Below are 20,922 nucleotides of genomic sequence, written 5' to 3'. Positions count from 1 at the left end.
AAGGGGAGATGGAAAAGTAAAACCACCTTTAAAAGGATACATAAGCAGAGAAAGACAAATATTATATGATATTACTTATATGTAGAATCTAAAAAAATGTTACGAATGAACTTATTTACAAAACAGAAATAGACTCACAGACATAGAAAACAAACTTATGGTTACCAAAGGGGAAAGCAGGGGGAGGGATAAATTGGGAGTTTGGGATTAACAGATACACACTGCTGTATATAAAATAGATAAGTAACAAGGACCTACTGTACAGCACAGGGAACTATATTCAATATCTTGTAATAACCTATAATGGAAAAGAATCTGAAAAAGAATGGATATATATATATATATATATAAGTGAATCACTTTGCTGTATGTCTAAAACTAACACAGCATTGTAAATCAACTATACTTCAATAAAAAAAAATTTTTAATGATACATAACAATTAAAGGTGCTTTAAGCTAGCATTGTGCTTTTGCTAACTTCCCAACTTTTGAAAAACAAAACTGAGAGCCAACTTTATCACCAGACTGTTGAAGAAATACCTACATAGTAGAAGAATAATAGAGTGGATTTAGACATATAAGCGATGGCCTCTACTGCCTCAGTCAGAGCAAATAGGATGCTTCATCACCTCTTCACCTTCAGTATCTTTCCTCTGCCTCAGGCACACAGAATTATATCATTGAAAAAACATAGACAATCCTGCCTTACACATCTCTATGTTTTGTGATAACCCATATATATCTTTCTATATTAGTTATGAGAAAGCAACTACCAGAAAACAATTAGACAGAAATTAAAGAGGAATTCTCAAAATCAATCTTATAATTGCTTTTACTTTTTGCAAGGGTTTCAGTTAAGGTCCTTGGCTTATAAGCCAAAAGGATCTTCAGAAAGATTAAATCAGTATATCTTCCCTTTTTGAGAATTTAAGTATTTATTCAATCCTGTTGTTCAGCTCTAGCCCTAAATCTCCCTTTAACTTTTTTCCTTTCCTAGAAGTAGTGACTGACCCCAGATCTACACATAGGAGGCTTAGGATCTGTAGGCTGTTTGGAAGGGGCGGCTGGGAACTTCTCCTAAATGTGCTTTGGGACAGCCTTCACATCAGCTTGAGAGAAGGTCCATTGCTCTTAAAAAGTGGGTATGAGGTTGGGAGAAGGAAGAAGAGCTGAAGCCCTTATGAGCCATGCCCAGGCACCACCACTACTTCCTCGATAAACAGCTTCCTTTTGGGGCTGATAAATTTAGTTTCTTTTTCTTATACATTGCTGTTTCAAAATACTGTTTTTAAAATGCCTATTAAATGTATGTTCTGGTCTAATCAGCTAGTGTGTCCCTGGACTTCATGCCTTTCCCTTCAAAAGCTTTTTTTTCTCCTCAGGATTTAACTGGTACCTTAACTGTAGTGGAATTCTTTTACTATGAGACATTGCATGGTTGTGTGAAAGCCGCCTATTGACCCACAAAAACTGTTTCTCTCTTTCAAGAACCTATAAAATGCAAGGCTCCAGGAAATCCAGAAAATGGCCACTCTTCCGGGGAGATTTATACTGTGGGTGCTGAAGTCACATTTTCATGTGATGAAGGACACCAGCTGATGGGAGTAGCCAAAATAACATGTTTGGAGTCTGGAGAATGGAGTCATCTAATACCATATTGTGAACGTATGTTGAGTAAATTCCCCCATGTTTATGGTGTTTGGCAATTCTAGAAATTCAAGGTGGAGAAATGCCAAGTGTTATGTTGTCTCAGTATTCTTTGTATTTAAAGCCCAGTATTGGGCTTTTATTTAAATGTGACCAAAAACCTAGAGCTGCCCTTGAGCTTTTAGAGATTTTTACACATACTGGCTAAGAAAAGCAATGCCTTTTGGTTTTCCTCCCTTAAGCCGTTTCCTGTGGTGCACCAGCTATCCCAGAAAATGGTGGCATTGATGGATCAGCATATACCTATGGCAGTAAAGTAATATATAGGTGAGTGTCTAAGATTAACACTACATTGTAGAGTTTGTTGATGACATGCTGGTAGTGATAGAATACTGGAAGAAAAGACAAAGAGTAATCCCAGAGGATGTTTTCAAATTAATACGGAATTAATTGAATCACATGTTTGGGTTTGGATCCAGAGCTCCAGCTTATAGCCAAAAATATTCATTAGCTTGCAGGGCCTTCTTCCATGGCATCCTAAGGACTCATTCTAGACGGGACCATTCTCAAACCAAGAATTTTCTGTTTGCCAGAAACAGACTCACAGACATAGAAAACAGACTTGTGGTTGCCAAGGGGAAAGCGGGTGGGGGAGGGAAGGATTGGGAGTTTGGGATAGTAGATGCAAACTATTATATAGAGAATGGATAAACAACAAGGTCCTACTGTATAGCACAGAGATCTATATTCAATATCCTATGATAAACCATGATGGAAAAGAATATGAAAAAGGGTATGTATATACATATGTATAACTGAATCACTGTGCTGTACAGCAGAAATTGACACAACATTGTAAATCAACTACAATAAAATAAATTCTAAAAAAAGAATTTTCTGTTTGCAGCTACTAATCCATGACACAAACTGGAGACAAGCCAAATCCTAAATCCGTCCTTCTATTTATCACCCAGCAGGATCCCTGTGAGCAAGATGCATAGTATTCAACCTTGAAAAAATTTTTTCAAAGCATTATTTCAGTAGGAGAAAAAAAGTGCTCCAACAATATGTATAAATTCTTGATCTTTTTGGAAGTTTTGGCACAGATAAACTTATGCAAAATAAGGCATTCTATTCTGTCTATTTTCTTTTATCTTCATTAGGTGTAATAAAGGATATACTCTGGAGGGTGAGGAAGAATCATCCTGTCTTGCTAGCGGTTCTTGGAGTCATTCTCCTCCCTTGTGTGAACTGGTCAAGTGTTCCAGCCCCGAAGACATAAATAATGGGAAATATATTTTGAGTGGGCTTACCTATCTTTCTACTGCATCGTATTCGTGTGAGAATGGATACAGGTACAGTCCTAGACACCAGCCAAGCTTCCTACAATACCCTGTTCCTCATTATTTACTCAGTGGGTTTCACTTGCATGTGACTGGCTGGCTTGAAATACAAGTTTTTAAATGTAAAAGATATTCTCAAATGTGTGTGCTTCTTGAGGCTCAGCCTATAGTAAATGCCCAGGGAAATATTCCATCTAATTTTGACTCTGGGACCTCTAATTCAATGTTATAAACATTCAGACATTAAACAGGAAAGCAAAAAATGTTTATGAAGCATAACACAGCACCTAATAAGATGCTTTAGTGATGGATATTTTGGCAAACGAGATATTGCATAGGATGTCGTAAAAATCATGTCAAGATAAGGACCAGGGTCTTTAATACTGTTAAGAGGTTAATTTGATTAATGGGATATGTGTGTGTGTGTGTTCAAAAAGAAGGGACAATATCTCTGGTGGTCCTGTAGTTAAGACTTCACCTTCCAATGACGCGGGTGCGGGTTCAATCCCTGGTCAAGGAACTAAGGAATTTGTTAATATTGTAACAAATTCAATAAAGATTTTAAAAATGGTCCACATCAAAAAAATCTTTAAAAAAAAAAAGAGGGCTATCCTGATGGCGCAGTGATTAAGAATCCGCCTGCCAATGCAGGGGACACAGGTTCAAGCCCTGGTCTGGGAAGATCCCACATGCCGCAGGGCAACTAAGCCTGTGCACCACAACTACTGAGCCTGCGAGCCACAACTATGGATGCCCACGCACCTAGAGCCCGTGCTCTGCAACAAGAGAAGCCACCGCAATGAGAAGCCCACGCACTGTAACGTAGAGTAGCCCCCGCTCGCCGCAACTAGAGAAAGCCCGCACACAGCAACAAAGACCCAACACAGCCAAAAGTAAAATAAATAAAAACAAAACAAAACAAAAAGAAGGGACAATAAAGAGTCGGGCTGTGATCAAAAACTTGGCCAACAGGATCTGACATGAAACAGATCAAGTGAACAGAAAATGGAGTGAGTTGTACAATCAAAAGCTGGTTGGCAAGTGAAGGTGGACAAGCCATGCCGTAGGCCTGCGAGGTTTTTAAATTCAAAGGAAGACCAGAGGTCAGAGTGATGAGCAACACTGTCCAGATGCCCAGGCTAATGGCAAGGGCAGTTCCCTCTGATCTCAGTTACCCTGACTTCCTGGGCGTCTGTCTTCCTTATCATTGGATCCTAACCAGCATGTTACCCCTTCTCATCCAAGTAATCTGCTAATCACAGCACCACCAATGAGCACATTGAACCATTTTATTTTGCACCCCAGTTATGTTGTTTTAGCCTACTCATAGTTTTTTTTTTTTTTTTTTGGCCGTGTTGGGTCTTCGTTTCTGTGCGAGGGCTTTCTCTAGTTGCGGAGAGCAGAGGCCACTCCTCATCGCAGTGCACAGGCCTCTCACTGTCGTGGCTTCTGTTGTTGCGGAGCAGAGGCTCCAGACGCGCAGGCTCAGTAGTTGTGGCTCACGGGCTTAGTTGCTCCACGGCATGTGGGATCTTCCCAGACCAGGGCTCGAACCTGTGTCCCCTGCACTGGCAGGCAGATTCTCAACCACTGCACCATCAGGGAAGCCCTAGCCTACTCATAGTTTTAAATGAATCTATAGCCAGCTGAGATTTCCCTTTTTAAAAAAAAAAAAAAGTGATTGATTGACTGATTGATTGCCACACGCCATGTGGGATCTTAGTTCCCCAACCAGGGATTGAACCTGTGCCCCCTGCAGTGGAAGCGCAGTGTCTTAACCACTGGACTGCCAGGGAAGTCCCAGATTTCCCTTGTTTTTATATAAAGCAATAAAATGGGAAGAAACTATTTTTATGTATTAAAATTCCTCAGGTGTCCCCTATTCTCTCCTAAGTCCTTCCTAGTTCACCTCCAGAGCAATAAGTAAATAGTCAACAAAAGAGCTGGCACCGTTCTTTCCTGTAGCTTGCAGGGCCCTTTGGTCATCGAATGCTCGGCCTCAGGCAGCTGGGACAGAGCGCCACCTACCTGCCATCTCGTCTTCTGTGGAGAGCCACCGGCCATCAAAGATGCTGTCACCACCGGGAGTAACTTCACTTTTGGGAACACTGTCACTTACACTTGCAAAGAAGGGTGAGTAAACCCAATGAAGGAAAGAAATTTTGGGAGAGGATGGGCCCAACCGCACATGGGCTCCACTGAATACTAAATTAAATTACCTGGCAGCCAAAGCCAAAGAGAGCTTTATGTTCTTTTCTTAAAACAGAAAGGGAGCATATTCTCCTGTGGAAACAATGTTTTCCTGGAATTAGAGTAATTTATCAAATTAGGCCTTGCATAATGGACATTGGGCAATGCAGTGGAAAATATCTCTATAATTAAAGATGAAAACAGCATATTTAAATAGGCATTTGTGTACTTATCCTCTGCCAAACGAAACGCAAGACGTAGGTCACAACATAAAGATGCTACATCTGCATGAAAAAAATATCAAAAAGTTCAGATTTTTAAATTTTTAGTGATCTCATTTAATTCAGAGATAAAATGTAAAATAACAGGAACAGATTACAAAGTGCTTTCATACTCATTGTGTCATTTTATCCTCACAAAAACCGTGTAAGACACAGAGAAAGGAGAGGCTCCCTCTGGGATGGTGATCTGCTTAGGGTCTCAGGCAGGCAGTGAAGAATTGAGGGGTGATTAAATCCCAGATCATCTGACTGGCATTTCATTGCTCATTTTTTCCCGTGCTTCCTCAATAAATGTTTTCACCAGTAATAGTTTATAACTTTCACACTCCAGATTTACCACAGATGCTTTTCATATAGTTGGAACGAGGGGCTGCCATTTTCTGGATTTGTGTCTCAGCTCTATCATTCACTCACTGTGCAGCCCAGGGAAAATGGTATAACCTCTCTCTGCTTCTCTGAGTCGTTAAAGGTTGATACTCCTTATGGATATTGTGAGGAGTAAAATGATATACTGCATGGACTAGCCAGAAAATAATAACTCAACAAGCTGTGCCACTATTATGATGTTAGGACAGAAGAGAGGACACAGTTTCATGAAAGTAACATGAAAGTTGAAGTTGTTTTCACCTAGATTGAAGACCGTTCCGCTAATACAGGCCACCAGCAGGTGGCAACAATATTTTCTTGCAAAAAGCTCTTGAGAGTCAAATACTCACGTAAATAACTGACAGAAATCCCGGATCTTAACACCTTCTTACGTGAGAAAAGAAATCTTGAATATTAAAATGTCAGTGTAAGAATTAGCTTTTTAAAATTTATTTTGTTGAAGTATAGTTGCTTTACAATGTTGTATCAGTTTGTAGGAATTAGCTTTTGATGGCCCCATCTCTCCCCTGTGGATTGACTCATTTAAAAATTGCTTCGTAATGAACTACATACTACTATTTAAGATTAGTCATTTAAATGTTTGTGAAACCTTATCGATATAAATGTTCCAAATAATAACTAGATATTGACAACTTCTGGGGTTTTTTTCTGATTCAGAAGTAATGTATTATCACCATATAAAACTAGAAAATAAAAATGTATTTTTTAAAATTGCCCAAAGATAAATGATACTTTACTATATCTCCTACTAGAATTTTGTCTTTGCATATACTTTTAAAGATCATGCTCTTATAAAAATTCCCATTTTTCTTTTTTTCTCTATAAATCATTCACTTATATCATAAGAAGAGTTCTATATCTGCCTAATGTTAAGTCTACATATTATACAAAAAGGGTTTGTTAAAAGAAGCAATAAAGACAATAATGAAAATCACAACAAATCCCTGCATTCAAAGGACATTCCTGTGAATTATCTCATGTGCTCCCTTCAACAAAGAGGGGGATTTTGAAGAAGATATATTATTCCCACTTTATAGTTAAAACATAAAAGTGTTGGGCCATGTTATCGTACAGATCCCTTCTGCTCTAAGCAAATAGACACCCTGTGGGAGCTTTCTTCTCACTGAAAAGATGGAAACCAAATCTGTCATCTCAGTCATATAGCTGTTAAAGGGTATGAGGCCATTTTTATAAAAGTGCTTTATATGTGCGTGAAGGTACTATATAAATATGGCTTTATTAATATTCTCTGTGTCATCATTGTTATGTAAAGTGATGACGTTTTTATAATATAGGGGAAACTATCTTAAGTAGTTAATCAAATTAATAGAAAGTACACATGGTCACAAAGCACTACCATTCATGTTTTTTTCCTAAAAGAAAAATATCAATAGGTATTAGGAGATAGTTTCATTTTTCTGAAAGTAAAAATTTTGGTGAGAGGAAGAACACTTTGCCCCTTTACATACACTTACTCTTAGAGTGTTATGAGGGTGGCCAGCCTGGAGAGCTCTGTCTTATTCCTTTTCTCTGGACAAATGCCTAATGAAACATTTAAATATACAAAAGAGCACAAAACCAAATTAATCTCTATTTAAAATTACCTGTGTATCCACTGCTGAGATAAAAGTACATGTTAAATTTTTGCCATAGTTATTGTAGATCTCTCTTTATAAAAGAAATACAGGGGCTTCCCTGGTGGCGCAGTGGTTGAGAGTCCGCCTGCCGGTGCAGGGGAAACGGGTTCGTGCCCCGGTCTGGGAGGATCCCACATGCCGCGGAGCGGCTGGGCCCGTGAGCCATGGCCGCTGGGCCTGTGCGTCCGGAGCCTGTGCTCCGCAACGGGAGAGGCCACAACAGTGAGAGGCCCACATACCGCAAAAAAAAAAAAAAAAAAAAAAAAAAAAAAGAAATACAATATTACAAAAATAACTAGAAGCCATTCTCATCACTTTCTCACTCTTCTCAAAGTAAATGTGCATTTTTTTCTGTGTTACATATGTACTCATAAACAAATGTTCTGTTGATTTAAATGTTTTAATTTTCATGTACGTTGTTTCATACTGAGTGTCCTTTTGAAGCTTGATTTTCGTTTAATGTCATGTTTTTTGCCTTTGTTGATAAGTGTAAATCAACAGAATTCATTTTAACTGCTGTATAGTGCTTCCTTGTCAGAATGAGCAATCTCTAAGTTACCCATTTCCCTGCTGGTAGAGGGTTAATTTATTTCCACTTTATTTGATGATACAGCAGTGCTGAAGTAAACATCCTTGCACATCTCCCAGTCCATAGAAGGAAGAATACCTCTGGCCTAGACACCAAAACTGAGAATTGTTGGGTCATGAGGCATGCATATTTTTAACTTTATACTAGATAGTCCTTAAAATTTATCAATTGTTTCCTTTAGAGTTTGTTTTTTGTATGTGTCAAATTTAAGAAATTTTTCCTACTCTGATATCATACTCAATTTCTTTGCCTTTCTGCTGAACAACTCAAAGATCTTAGAAAATATTTGTTTCTGTCACCCCTCTCATCTTAAATGTCTTATCACTATCTACATTTTACTTCCCTCTTATTTTACAACTTTCCAAATTAGTCATTTTTTTAATATACTCAATGCTTATTTAGATTTACTAACATTTTTATGAATCTTTCATAAAAAGCATTCATTTTTATGAATTGCTTTTTCCATCCCACTCCTTCCTTTGGGTATAATGCTTCTACTTCCTAAAGTACATCCTTTACATCTTTCTTTTGGCAAGAGTCAGTGTGTTACACAATCTTTGTCTGAAAATAATAATATTTTACCCATGCTCTTGAATTATAGTTTAGCTGGGTATACAAGTCTACATTAATAGTTTGCTTCCATAAACATTTTTGAAAGATATTTCCATTGCCCTATGACTTCTAGTGTTTCTATTGAGGATTCCATCAGTCTAAGTTAGTAGCCCTCAACCAGGGGCAATATTGCCCTCCAGGAACATTTGACAATGTCTGGAGACGTTCTTGGTTGTCCCCGTTGAGGGAAGGTGCTATAGGAACTAGGGAATAGAGTCCGGGGATGCTGCTAAAACATCCTACAATGCATAGGACAGACCCCCACAACAAAGAATTGTCTGGTCCAAAATGTCAGTAGTGCTGAGGTTGAGAAACTGGTTGAATTGTTGTTCCTTTATAAGTAATGTGTTTTCCCTTTATTTTTTTTTTAATTTATCTTCGTTGTTTTGGTGTTTCTCTGTGGTATGACTAAAGTTGTACTAATTGCCATTCATCTTGTTCAGGGCTCATTGTACTTCTTACATCTGAGAATTTGTATCTTTCACCAATTTTAGAATAAGCTGTTTTCACTTTAAATATTCTTTCTTCTTAACTTTCACTTTTCTCTATTTCTGCAAGTTTTATTAGATAAATATTGGAGCTTTTGTTTCTACTTTACATGTTTATTAACCTGTCACATTTTCCATCTCTTTAAAAATTTGGGTTGCATTTGGATAATTTCCTCACATATATCTTCCAGTTCACTAATTTTCCTTTCTACTGTCTATAATCTGCTTTTGAAATGTGTCCCCTTTTTTTGAATTTTTATTTTCTATAGTTTTATTTTTAGAATTTCTCTTTGTTTATTTTTCAACTATTTCTTTTTACATAGTCTCTTCTTTTTAAATAGGATTTTAAGGGTTTTTGTCCTTAATTATTTGAACATATTTATTTCATTTTTTTTTTTTTTAGATTTTAGACCACTTTTTCTATTATCTCAATTTATTGGTGCCCTCATCTTGCTGTTTGTTCTGTCTACTGATCCGTTCATGATGGAAAGCGTGCATGTGGGTTTTGTAATTTCAGATTCTGTCCTTATAGTGTTTGGGACTTGTGTGATCTGTGACAGTCCTTTAATGGTCTGAGTATAAGGATTATTTTTTCTTCTAGGTGCCCCAGGAGTATCACCATCCAAAAACCTAATTTTACATTTATTTATCAGTTCAAAGGCTTTCCATACAAAATGAGTGGTATAAACCCTACCCTCAAGTCCACATGACGTGCAGTCCTGGGTTCTGCTACCTTAGCCAGGACTTTGTTTTTCCAGCCAGATTCCCAGCAAATTCAAAGATCTCACTTGTCATCTCACTAGGCCTCTAGGTGGCATTTTTCCTGTGAATATCCTTTCAGTGTATATCCTTCTAGGACATAGATTCTTGCCAGAGACTCAGCTATTACTCTCTATTTCCCCTTTCCTGTCCAATCCAAGGGCAACCATAGCATTCATTCACAGGCTTACTTTTCTGTTTTTAATTTCCTCTTCATTTCTGGCACATGGAGATTTCCTTTCTGGTCAGCTAAGCTATGCATTTAAAATAATTTCATCAAGTGTTTTATAGGGAGGGTGTTCAGACAATATTATAGCCAGAACTAGAAGTCAGTGCTTGTCTTCTCTCTCTTCACTCCTTTTCTATCTCTCCCCACCAAGGGATTGATTAGCATAGGTCAACATGCATTATGTCTGTCCTATTCCAGGATGGAATCACTGTGTTCATGTCATGGCTTTTGTGTAATGGCTTTGGCATCCTGCTGTCTCCTTCCACTTCCTAAGATGCTGTTGGCCTGATAAGAATGTTAGGGCCTATTTCCCTCTCTAGCCCTCTCAATTCCCTCTTCTCCCTTGGGGCTGCCTAACACAGACCACTGACCTACACACTGTTTAAGCTACCCACTCCTGTTTATTGGGTGCACATAGACACATTCTTGTTTTGGTCTCAGTATTTTTATCTTCTCTTATTAGTGTTGTGCTTTGCATGGGCCTTTCCTTGGGTTAAGAAAAGAAGACACTGTCTCAAGATTAGGATAGAAGAGCAGAGACTTTAGGGGACTGGAGTAGTAAGATGAATGCCAGAGAAGAAAAGGATAAGTCTGATTTCTGTCTCCTGCCCTGAAATTGGCCTTCCAAATTCACCTTTTATCAAAACATTACACTGGTGGTTTTCAGCTTTTTGCCTCAATTAATAAAATGGTCACTTGTTTCCCATTTTCCTTTTCATCCTCATGTATACTCTCTTGGTGAGAAACTCAGTAGGAAGGAAGGGTCATTGACATCCTAACATCCTGATAGAATGTTTCCCTTTTGAGTCTTCTCAAATATAGACTTTTAAATGCAATTACTGAATATACTACAATAACATTTTTGTAATCCTTTTCAATTGAAAACAGAACTAATTACTGATACAGATTTTTTTTTTTTTTTTTTTTTTTTTTTTTTTTGCGGTACGCGGGCCTCTCACTGTTGTGGCCTCTCCCGTTGCGGAGCACAGGCTCCGGTCGCACAGGCTCAGTGGCCATGGCTCACGGGCCCGGCCGCTCCGCGGCATGTGGGATCTTCCCGGACCAGGGCACGAACCCGTGTCCCCTGCATCGACAGGCGGACTCTCAACCACTGCGCCACCAGGGAAGCCCACTGATACAGATTTATACTCTCTATTGCACTTATTAAATTGCAGCCCTTTAAGTATCCAGTATGCTGCTCTTTTAAGACTCTTTTAAGGTTCTTTTTCGCAGAAGAGAAGAGCTAATAACCCGCTGCGGAGCCTTCTCACAAAGCTTCCCAGGCCCATGCCTCTTAGTAGGCGTTCACTCCATGAATCAAATCACTGAAAATTGCATCTGGAGCTTACTCTGCCCGTTTTCAAAGGATTTTTTGTTATCATTCCAGAAGTATGATAATGTATTACAGCTAGTGTATCCTAAAATGTGTCATTCTATGACATCACTGTAATATCGATGGGACAACTTTCCTTGGAATTATGGAGGAAAACGACTTGTTTTATAATACATATGGCCTGATTTTTAATAACAGACTGCAAGGGTGTCCCCAATGTCTCTTGAATAAGAATACAAAAGGTCACAGAGTAAAATTAAATATTTCAATGTTTTAGATTTGTACCAATTCCAATTTTTCCTGTTTTAGTAGCCAACATATATAGGATGTATCTTATCTGTACAAAACTTTATCGTTTTTAAGTGATTCTTTTTCATAAGCAGGTGAAATATGTCTTCCAGAAATCTTAACACTCATTTAGATTTCTAACATAATGAAATGGTGTGGCAGTTTGATCGGAGACCAGTTACAGTTTTCTATCTAGGCGATAACTACGAATTAATTCCTCTTTTTTTGGCATTCAGAGAATATATCCTTCTTTAGCATCTTAAAAGACTAACTGATATATATGTTTCAGCAGACAGTTCTTTTTGATAAGCCTGTGTCCCCATCCTCACTGAATGTGCCGTCTAGTCTAAAGCACTGGCTTTATTTATTTATTTTTGAAGCCACTCAGTGTAAACTCCTCTGCTCCTCTGAAATGCCAGCCATTCAAGTATTGATAGCTTGGCCCCAAGGTTCTACAAATGGATCATTAGAGCTAATTGAGAGGTTTCAGTAAGGGATCCCAGCCCCTTTATAACATTTCCATGACTAAAAAATGATCCTACACTCTGGTTAAGATGCCAAGCTTGCAGCTTTGGAAGTGAAGGCGTAGGGAGACAGACGTTTCCGCCAGCTCAACCTCAAACCTGCCTTTCTCTTTCTCATCAGTGGACATGATTCCAAGTCTGTTCACTCTCAGAGTCACTCTCCTCTGAGCCTATTCCAATAGGTCTATAGCCCTTTTTGAATTGTGATACCCAGAGCTGAATGTGCAAATTAGAATGTAACTGCAAGAGAGATAAAGACACCAAGTCTAGGGACTGACACGTGGTACTTAAAACATAACAATTTATTTCATTTCTCTTCTTCTCTTTCTGGATAAATGAGTTTTTGAAGATGCAGTAACCCTTTTAAGGATGTCACCATTGACTCATTCAACTCATTCGAGGAAACTAAAGTCTTTCACCTTGGCTGCCACGAAGCCAGGTTTCCCTTTGTGCAGTTTTTCTTTATTATCTATATACAGGACCTCCCATTTTATCTTTGTTAAATATTACCTAGTAAGATTAGAAACATTGAACTGCCCTGTTAAAACCCTTATCCTTCACCCTACAGTTATGTGTTGCTTACAAACTGATGGGCTAAGGACAGAGTTTTGTGACATCAGAAGATATGAAACACCCAACTAGCTTACTTCTATTAACCAATATTCTTTGGATCATCCAGTTAATAAACCACTTAAATATCTTTCTGTTCTAGAAGCATTTCTTCTGCTAAAATCTTATGAGAATCCTTGTCAAAGGAACTGTCAAAAACCATTTCCAGTTAATCTGTGCCTGCCACATCTTCACCCATTAACCATCACAACTGTCAAAAACACACAAGATCCTAGTGACCACTGCTTCCTTTTCCAGATGTTTATAGGCCATTCCTAACTATTTGTAAGTCCCCAGAAGTCCCCAGCTATATCACACTCCCATTTCTTTGCTCCTGTTACTTTTCTTCCTTTCCTGCTTCTTTCACGACTCCCCTCAAAAGCTATTTCATCTGGGACACAAAGTACATGCACTGACATTGCCCTGTACACTAGGGAAGGGACTCTAGCACATAGCATGCCCTAATTGCCTAATGAAGAACTAAATGTTGATTGAGAATCATAAAGAAAAGTCAAGTTCTTAAGTCAAAGAAAGGGATGGTGTCAGTTCTAGGAAAGTATGGATAGTATTGAAAATGCATTCTTTAAATTCATTTATTCAAAATACATATATTTAGTAGTAATCTTCCATTATATTACAGAAGAGCTTTTTGCTGTGATTTTCCATTAGGGAAGAGTCATTGGTGGAGATTTTCCAGCAGATCAGGGGTCAGAGGCCTAACAAAGTGCCGCCAGATTACAAAACTCTGTTCTTGTGTCCTCAAGAGGCTTTGAGGAATAAGGAAGATTCTGGAGGCAGAGGCTTCTGCCTCAAAGCAGTCAGTCCCATTACCTAAAGGAAGCACTCTATAGATGGCACAATGGATCCTAATAAATCAGGGATGTCTCAGGTGATGTCTATAAACTTCAGCCAATGAAATACAGTAGCAACATCAAAGGACCCCATGAAAGTAATGATGCATGGTTCAAAGTGTGCAAAGGATGTGAATTGTGCTATGAAAATATAAAACACCAAGAGCCTCTATAGGAAGCATCTTAAATGCCCATCAACAGACGAATGGATAAAGGAGATGTGGTACATATATGCAATGGAATATTACTCAGCCATAAAAAGGAACGAAATTGAGTTATTTGTAGTGAGGTGGATGGACCTAGAGTCTGTCATACAGAGTGAAGTAAGTCAGAAAAAGAAAAACAAATGCTGTATGCTAACGCATATATATGGAATCTAAAAAATAATGGTTCTGATGAACCTAGGGGCAGAACAGGAATAAAGACGCAGACGTAGAGAATGGACTTGAGGACACAGGGAGGAGGGGGAAGGGTAAGCTGGGACGAAGTGAGAGTAGCATTGACATGTATACACTACCAAATGTAAAATAGATAGTGGGAAGCAGTTGCATGGCACAGGGAGATCAGCTCGGTGCTTTGTGGCCACCTAGATGGGTGGGATAGGGAGGGTGGAAGGGAGACACAAGAAGGAGGAGATACGGGGATATATGTATATGTATAGCTGATTCACTTTGTTGTACAGCAGAAACTAACACAACATTGTAAAGCAATTATACTCCAATAAAGATGTTAAAAATAAATACATACATACATACATACAAAGGGAGAGTCATCTCCTAAAAAAAAAAAAAGAGCAACATCATGGGAAAGATAGAAGGGTTGGAATCCAGTAAACCAAATTCAGATCCTACCTCTGCTGCTTGCACCCATGTGACTCAGCAGATTTCCTAGCCTGTCTGAACAAGCATTCACTCATCTGCAAAATGAAGATATTAATATTTCTAAACAGGGTTCAATTGGTGCCAAATTATTTTAGTCCCCTTACGCTTCATTATTATCAAGACGATGGACTGATAGGATGTTAGACAGTCCTTTCAAACTCCCTGTCCTCTTTCTCTTCAGTACGAAAGTGAGAATGAAAATCAGAATGACTCAAACGTAATTATTCTAATACTGCGTATCCTGATATTTTGTTCTGCTTCATTGAGAGAGCACTTGAGCATAATTTAAGATTTTTGTAAGTCATCAATCTATCATCATATATGGGGAAATATCTGTGCATAAACAAAGCAAAACTTCTTCGTGCTGGTTGAATAGCAGAGCCATATGCAGACACAGCTTTTAATGCTAACCACACGGTTAAGGGTTTAGGAAACAATGGAGGCTGAAATTATAATCCCTCCTTTAAAGTTCATTGATTATAAGCAAATGGATACCTAGGAGTTATATGCAGGCTACCTGTGGTTCATCAGAGCTTTTGTTTCAAAGACTAGTGATCAAAATAAGCAACGGAAATCATCTATAGATAGATGAAGTTCCAACTTTGAATTGAGTCAGACAGGACCATAGCTTAGTCCTCATTTTTATTTTTAAAGAAATGTGTAACAGTTTTTAGAGTTTCTTGTTTTTTTTTAACATCTTTATTGGAGTATAATTGCTTTACAATGGTGTGCTAGTTTCTGCTGTATAACAAAGTGAACCAGCTATACATATACATATATCCCCATATCCCCTCCCTCTTGCGTCTCACCCCTCTAGGTGGTCACAAAGCACCGAGCTGATCTCCCTGTGCTACACGGCTGCTTCCCACTAGCTATCTATTTTACGTTTGGTACTATAAATAGCAAAATCCACTTCCCTTTCTGAACAAGCCCTAATAATAATAACAAGATGTATATCTTAAATGAAGGTCATTTGATCAATAAGCTCAAATTCAAATAGTAAATATTGTTTTAAAGGATAAAGGATAAAAGTAAAGTTGTTGGTGGAAAGATTTAAAAAATAAAAGCAGAATAAGAAGATGCAAACACCTTTTCTCAAATAATGTGCTTAGTTACTGTTCCTTTCTCCCTAATCTCATAGCTACACCCTTGCCGGTCCTGACACCATTGAGTGCCTGGCCAGTGGCAAGTGGAGCAGAAGTGACCAGCAGTGTCTGGCTGTCTCCTGTGATGAGCCCCCCAGTGTGGAACATGCCTCTCCAGAGACTGCCCATCGGTTATTTGGAGACATTGCATTCTACTATTGTTCAGATGGTTACAGCCTGGCAGACAACTCCCAGCTCCTCTGCAATGCCCAGGGCAAGTGGGTTCCCCCAGAAGGTCAGGCCATGCCCCGCTGTATAGCTCATTTTTGTGAAAAACCCCCTGCTGTTTCCTACAGCATCTTGGAATCTGTGAGCAAAGCAAAATTTGCCGCAGGCTCAGTTGTGAGCTTCAAATGCACGGAGGGTTTCGTACTGAACACCTCAGCAAAGATTGAATGTCTGAGAGGTGGGCAGTGGAGTCCTTCCCCCATGTCCATCCAGTGCATCCCCGTGCGCTGCGGAGAGCCACCCCGCATCATGAACGGCTATGCGATTGGATCAAACTACAGTTTTGGAGCCGTGGTGGCTTATAGCTGCAACAGGGGCTTCTACATCAAAGGGGAGAAGAAGAGTGCCTGCGAAGCCACGGGACAGTGGAGTAGCCCCATACCCACATGCCACCCTGTATCTTGCAATGAACCACCAAAGGTTGAGAATGGCTTTCTGGAGGTAAGAGACTGATTCACAAGTGTCCATGGCTTTCATCATTTACAGGGCCAGCCCATTGTGGCTTATTCAGAAGCAGGGACATGAATAGACTAATAGGTGAATAACAGAAGCCGCTAAATCTATTGGTGGTAAATATTGGAGAAAATTTGATAGAGGTCATGAATCCTTTTAATCTATAGCTTTCTACATTCTACTAGCATATAGGCACTTGAAACACTTTATAGCAATATTTTAGCCCAGCTATGACGTTAGAATAAAATAGTTTTAAGAGATACTATTTTGATTTATAAAAAGTTATTCCAAGATGGATGTATTATTTATTTTTTATAGAAATCAAGGTCTAAATGGAACCTAGAGAAATCTGTTATCATTTCTTATTTTTAGACAAAAGATGGGGGTAAACCATCCATTCACCATAAGGTGGTTTTTGCAGTTTTCTTTAGGGAACCTAAAGGTAATTTCATCAGGACAAAGGGTTTTGTCAGATCCACACATATCCTCCTTTCTCGTTACTATGTGTCTTGTCATTAAATCTATCAAGAAAACCGGAATAACAATCTATTCCCCCAAATCAAGGGTCATTTTAAAGAGACAGTATTCTAATTAAACAATTTTTTAAAACCCACGCATACATAGTACCTTTTCTCCTTTATATTCTAAAACAACAATGGATGCCTTTTATTTAAGACTTTTGCTCAGATGTATTAGCTTTCCATTGGAAGAAGGTGTCTAGTATATGTAAGGAGGCTTTCTTCATTTATTCATTTAACAAATATTTCTGGAGCTCCTACTAGGTGCCAGGTAAGCACTGGAGATCTAGTATTTAATAACACGGATTAGGTCTGTGATGGCATGTTGTTTACATGCATGTGGGGTACCCAAGAAATAGATAAATAAACAAAACAAATAATCATGTCCAAATACCAAGAAGTTCACTGCACCACAGAAGCTAGACGTACCATTAACAAAAGAACCATTGCAATCTTTTTAAAGTTTTCATAAGTAATTCATCTTTGTACTGCCTAAAAATGACCTCTTATTATGTTATTCACTTATATATTTGAATGTTGAGAGTATGAATATTAACTTTTCTGTTTAAAAGGTAAAATATTACTCTTTATTTTCCACCCTTATGTTATGGCAGCAATTTTTAAAAATTATATTAAGAATGAACCCAAAACTCTGACAGTAGGTCCATATCCATAAAAAAATTTGTTTTTCTTACTATCTAACAGCATAAACAAATGTATGTTTGTGTATGTTTCCTTTTCTGTGAGTAAAACAACACACTATAGCACTGCTTTTTGGTCAGTGAGATATTTTAAATTTACCAAGTAATTTATAATTTTTGGTATTGCTCCATCAACTCATCAATCGATTTAGAGACTATTGATCTTTACTTATTATGGGCTTACCACTGGGGCCAACATTTCTGCTGTAGGTATTACCTAATTTGACCTTCTGCCATCCTTTTTGTTTATTTAAATAAAAAAAATAGTGGACCTATTGGAAAAATACAAGTCCTCGTTGGCTTATGTCTTAATTGATACATTTTAACATAGGCATTTTAGTTTAGTTCTTCTTTACTGTGATTTGCTGTATTTTGTCCATTATATAACACGTTATACAAATTGTACTTCATTGTTTTTTCCCCGTTATCCAGCATACAGCTGGCAGGACATTTGAGAGTGAAGTGAGATACCGGTGTAACCCAGGCTATAAGTCCGTCGGAAGTCCTGTATTTGTCTGCCAAGCCAATCGCCACTGGCACAGTGAATCCCCTCTGTCGTGCATCCCTCTCAACTGTGGAAAACCTCCCCCGATCCAGAATGGCTACAGGAAAGGAGACAATTTTGAAGTAGGGTCCAAGGTTCAGTTTTTCTGCAATGAGGGTTACGAGCTTATTGGTGATCATTCTTGGACATGCCTGAAATCTGGCAAATGGAATAAGAAGCCAAACCAAAAGTGTGTGCCCGCCAAGTGCCCAGAGCCACCCCTCTTGGAGAACCAACTGGTTTTGAAGGAGTTGACCAGCGAGGTGGGAGTGGTGACATTTTCCTGTAAAGAAGGGAACGCCCTCCAGGGCCCCTCTGTCCTGAAATGCTTGCCATCCCAGCAGTGGAATGATTCTTTTCCTGTTTGTAAGATGGTTCTTTGCCTCCCACCTCCGCTGATTTCCTTTGGTGTCCCTGCTCCTTCTTCTGCTCTTCATTTTGGAAGTACTGTCAAGTATTCTTGTGTGGATGGGTTTTTCTTAAGAGGAGATCCTACCACCTTCTGCCAGGCTGATGGTACCTGGAGCTCTCCACTGCCAGAATGTGTGCCAGTAGAATGCCCCCAACCTGAGGAAATCCTCAATGGCATCATTGACGTGCAAGGTCTTGCCTATCTGAGCACAGCTCTCTATACCTGCAAGCCAGGCTTTGAGTTGGTGGGCAATTCTACCACTCTTTGTGGGGAAAATGGTCACTGGCTTGGAAGAAAACCAACCTGTAAACCCATTGAGTGCCCAAAGCCCAAGGAGATTTCAAATGGCAAATTCTCTTACACAAACCTACACTATGGGCAGACCATTACCTACTCTTGTGACCGGGGCTTCAGGCTCAAAGGTCCCAAAGCCTTGACTTGTTTAGAGACAGGTGATTGGGATGTGGATGTCCCATCGTGCAGTGCCATCCACTGTGATCCCCCGCATCCCATTGAAAATGGTTTCGTAGAAGGTGCAGATTACAGCTATGGTGCCATGATCATCTACAGCTGCTTCCCTGGGTTCCAGGTAGCTGGTCACGCCATGCAGACCTGTGAAGAGTCGGGATGGTCAAGCTCCATCCCAACATGTGTACTCATAGACTGCGGTCTCCCCCCTCACATTGATTTTGGAGACTGTACTAAGGTCAGAGACGGTCAGGAATATTTTAACCAAGAAGAAGACATGATGGAAGTTCCATATCGGACTCCTCACCCGCCTCATCATCTGGGAATAGTGGCTAAAACCTGGGGAAACACAAAGGGATCTGCTGCTACACATTCAGCAAAATTCCGATACAACACCCTGGTTTCCTACACCTGTAATCCAGGATATGAACTCTTGGGGAACCCTGTGCTGATCTGCCAGGAGGATGGAACTTGGAATGGCAGTGCGCCATCATGCATTTCAGTTGAATGTGACCTGCCTGTTGCTCCTGAAAACGGCTTTTTGCATTTTACAGAGACTACCATGGGCAGTGCCATACAGTATAGCTGCAAACCTGGGCACACTCTGGTGGGCTCCGACGTAAGACTTTGTCTACAGAATAGAGAATGGAGTGGTACTTCCCCACTCTGTGAGGCCATCTCATGCCCCAAACCAAATCAGGTTATGAATGGCTCCATCAAAGGAAGCAACTACACATACCTGAGCATATTGTACTATGAGTGTAATCCTGGGTATGTGTTGAATGGCACTGACAGGAGAACATGTCAAGAAAATAAAAATTGGGATAGGAGTGAGCCAATTTGTATTCCTGTGGACTGTGGTTCACCTCCAGTCTCAGCAAATGGCCAGGTAAAGGGAGAGGAGTATACATTCCAAAAAGAGGTTGAGTACACTTGCGATGAAGGGTTCTTGCTGGAGGGGGCTAGCAGTCGTGTTTGTCTTGCTGATGGAAGCTGGAGTGGGACGACTCCCATCTGTGCGCCTGTCAGGTGTTCCCCACCAATACAGGTGGCAAATGGGGTGATGGATGGCCTGGACTATGGCTTCGGGAAGAAAGTGGTGTTCCATTGTCAAGATGGCTACGTGTTGCATGGTGCCCCCAAACTCATCTGTCAATCAGATGGTAACTGGGATGCCCAGGTTCCTCTCTGTAAACCAGTCAACTGTGGCCCTCCTGAAGATCTTGCCCATGGCTTCCCTAATGGCTTCTCCTTTTATCATGGGGGGCATATACAGTATCAGTGCTTTCCTGGTTATAAGCTCCATGGAAGTCCTTCAAGAAAGTGTCTCTCCAATAGTTCCTGGAGTGGCAGCCCACCTTCCTGCCTGCCTTGCACGTGTTCCCCACCAGTCATTCCAAATGGAGCAGTCAACAGGACAGATTTTGGTTGTGGACAGGCAGCTCGGATTCAGTGCTTCAAAGGCTTCCAGCTCCTGGGACTTTCTGAAATCACCTGCGAAGCCAATGGCCAATGGAGCTCTGGCTTCCCACGCTGTGAACACACTTCTTGCGGTTCTCCCCCTACGATACCAAATGCATTCACCAGTGAGAGTGGCTCTTTGGAGGAAAATGTGATAACTTACAACTGCAGATCTGGGTATGTCATCCAAGGCAGTTCAGATCTGATTTGTACAGAGAAAGGGACGTGGAGCCAGCCTTATCCTGTCTGCAAACCCCTGTCCTGTGGACCCCCACCACCTGTCTCCAGTGCAGTGGCAACTGGAGAGGTACACACCTATGGAAGTAAAGTGAAACTTAGGTAA

General features: G+C 39.8%; 1 protein-coding gene across 1 annotated transcript in view; it reads left to right on the top strand.

The window, feature by feature from the left end:
• SVEP1 (sushi, von Willebrand factor type A, EGF and pentraxin domain containing 1) overlaps positions 1 to 20,922 on the top strand; it is a gene marked incomplete at both ends in the record, with an annotated part of 184,442 nt that overhangs the window by 130,599 nt on the left and 32,921 nt on the right. Inside the window, 6 exons of the mRNA XM_079707036.1 lie at positions 1,490 to 1,666; positions 1,891 to 1,975; positions 2,812 to 3,003; positions 4,957 to 5,124; positions 15,791 to 16,463; positions 18,127 to 20,918. Of these exons, the coding sequence (XP_079563162.1) occupies positions 1,490 to 1,666; positions 1,891 to 1,975; positions 2,812 to 3,003; positions 4,957 to 5,124; positions 15,791 to 16,463; positions 18,127 to 20,918 (4,087 nt within the window). The remainder of the gene's footprint in view (positions 1 to 1,489; positions 1,667 to 1,890; positions 1,976 to 2,811; positions 3,004 to 4,956; positions 5,125 to 15,790; positions 16,464 to 18,126; positions 20,919 to 20,922) is intronic.

The sequence above is a fragment of the Hyperoodon ampullatus genome (assembly GCF_949752795.1).
Source record: "Hyperoodon ampullatus genome assembly, chromosome: 6".
In the NCBI taxonomy this organism is placed as follows: domain Eukaryota; kingdom Metazoa; phylum Chordata; class Mammalia; order Artiodactyla; family Ziphiidae; genus Hyperoodon; species Hyperoodon ampullatus.
Note: the sequence above shows the minus strand (reverse complement) of the source record. Positions and strands in the feature narration are given on the sequence as shown.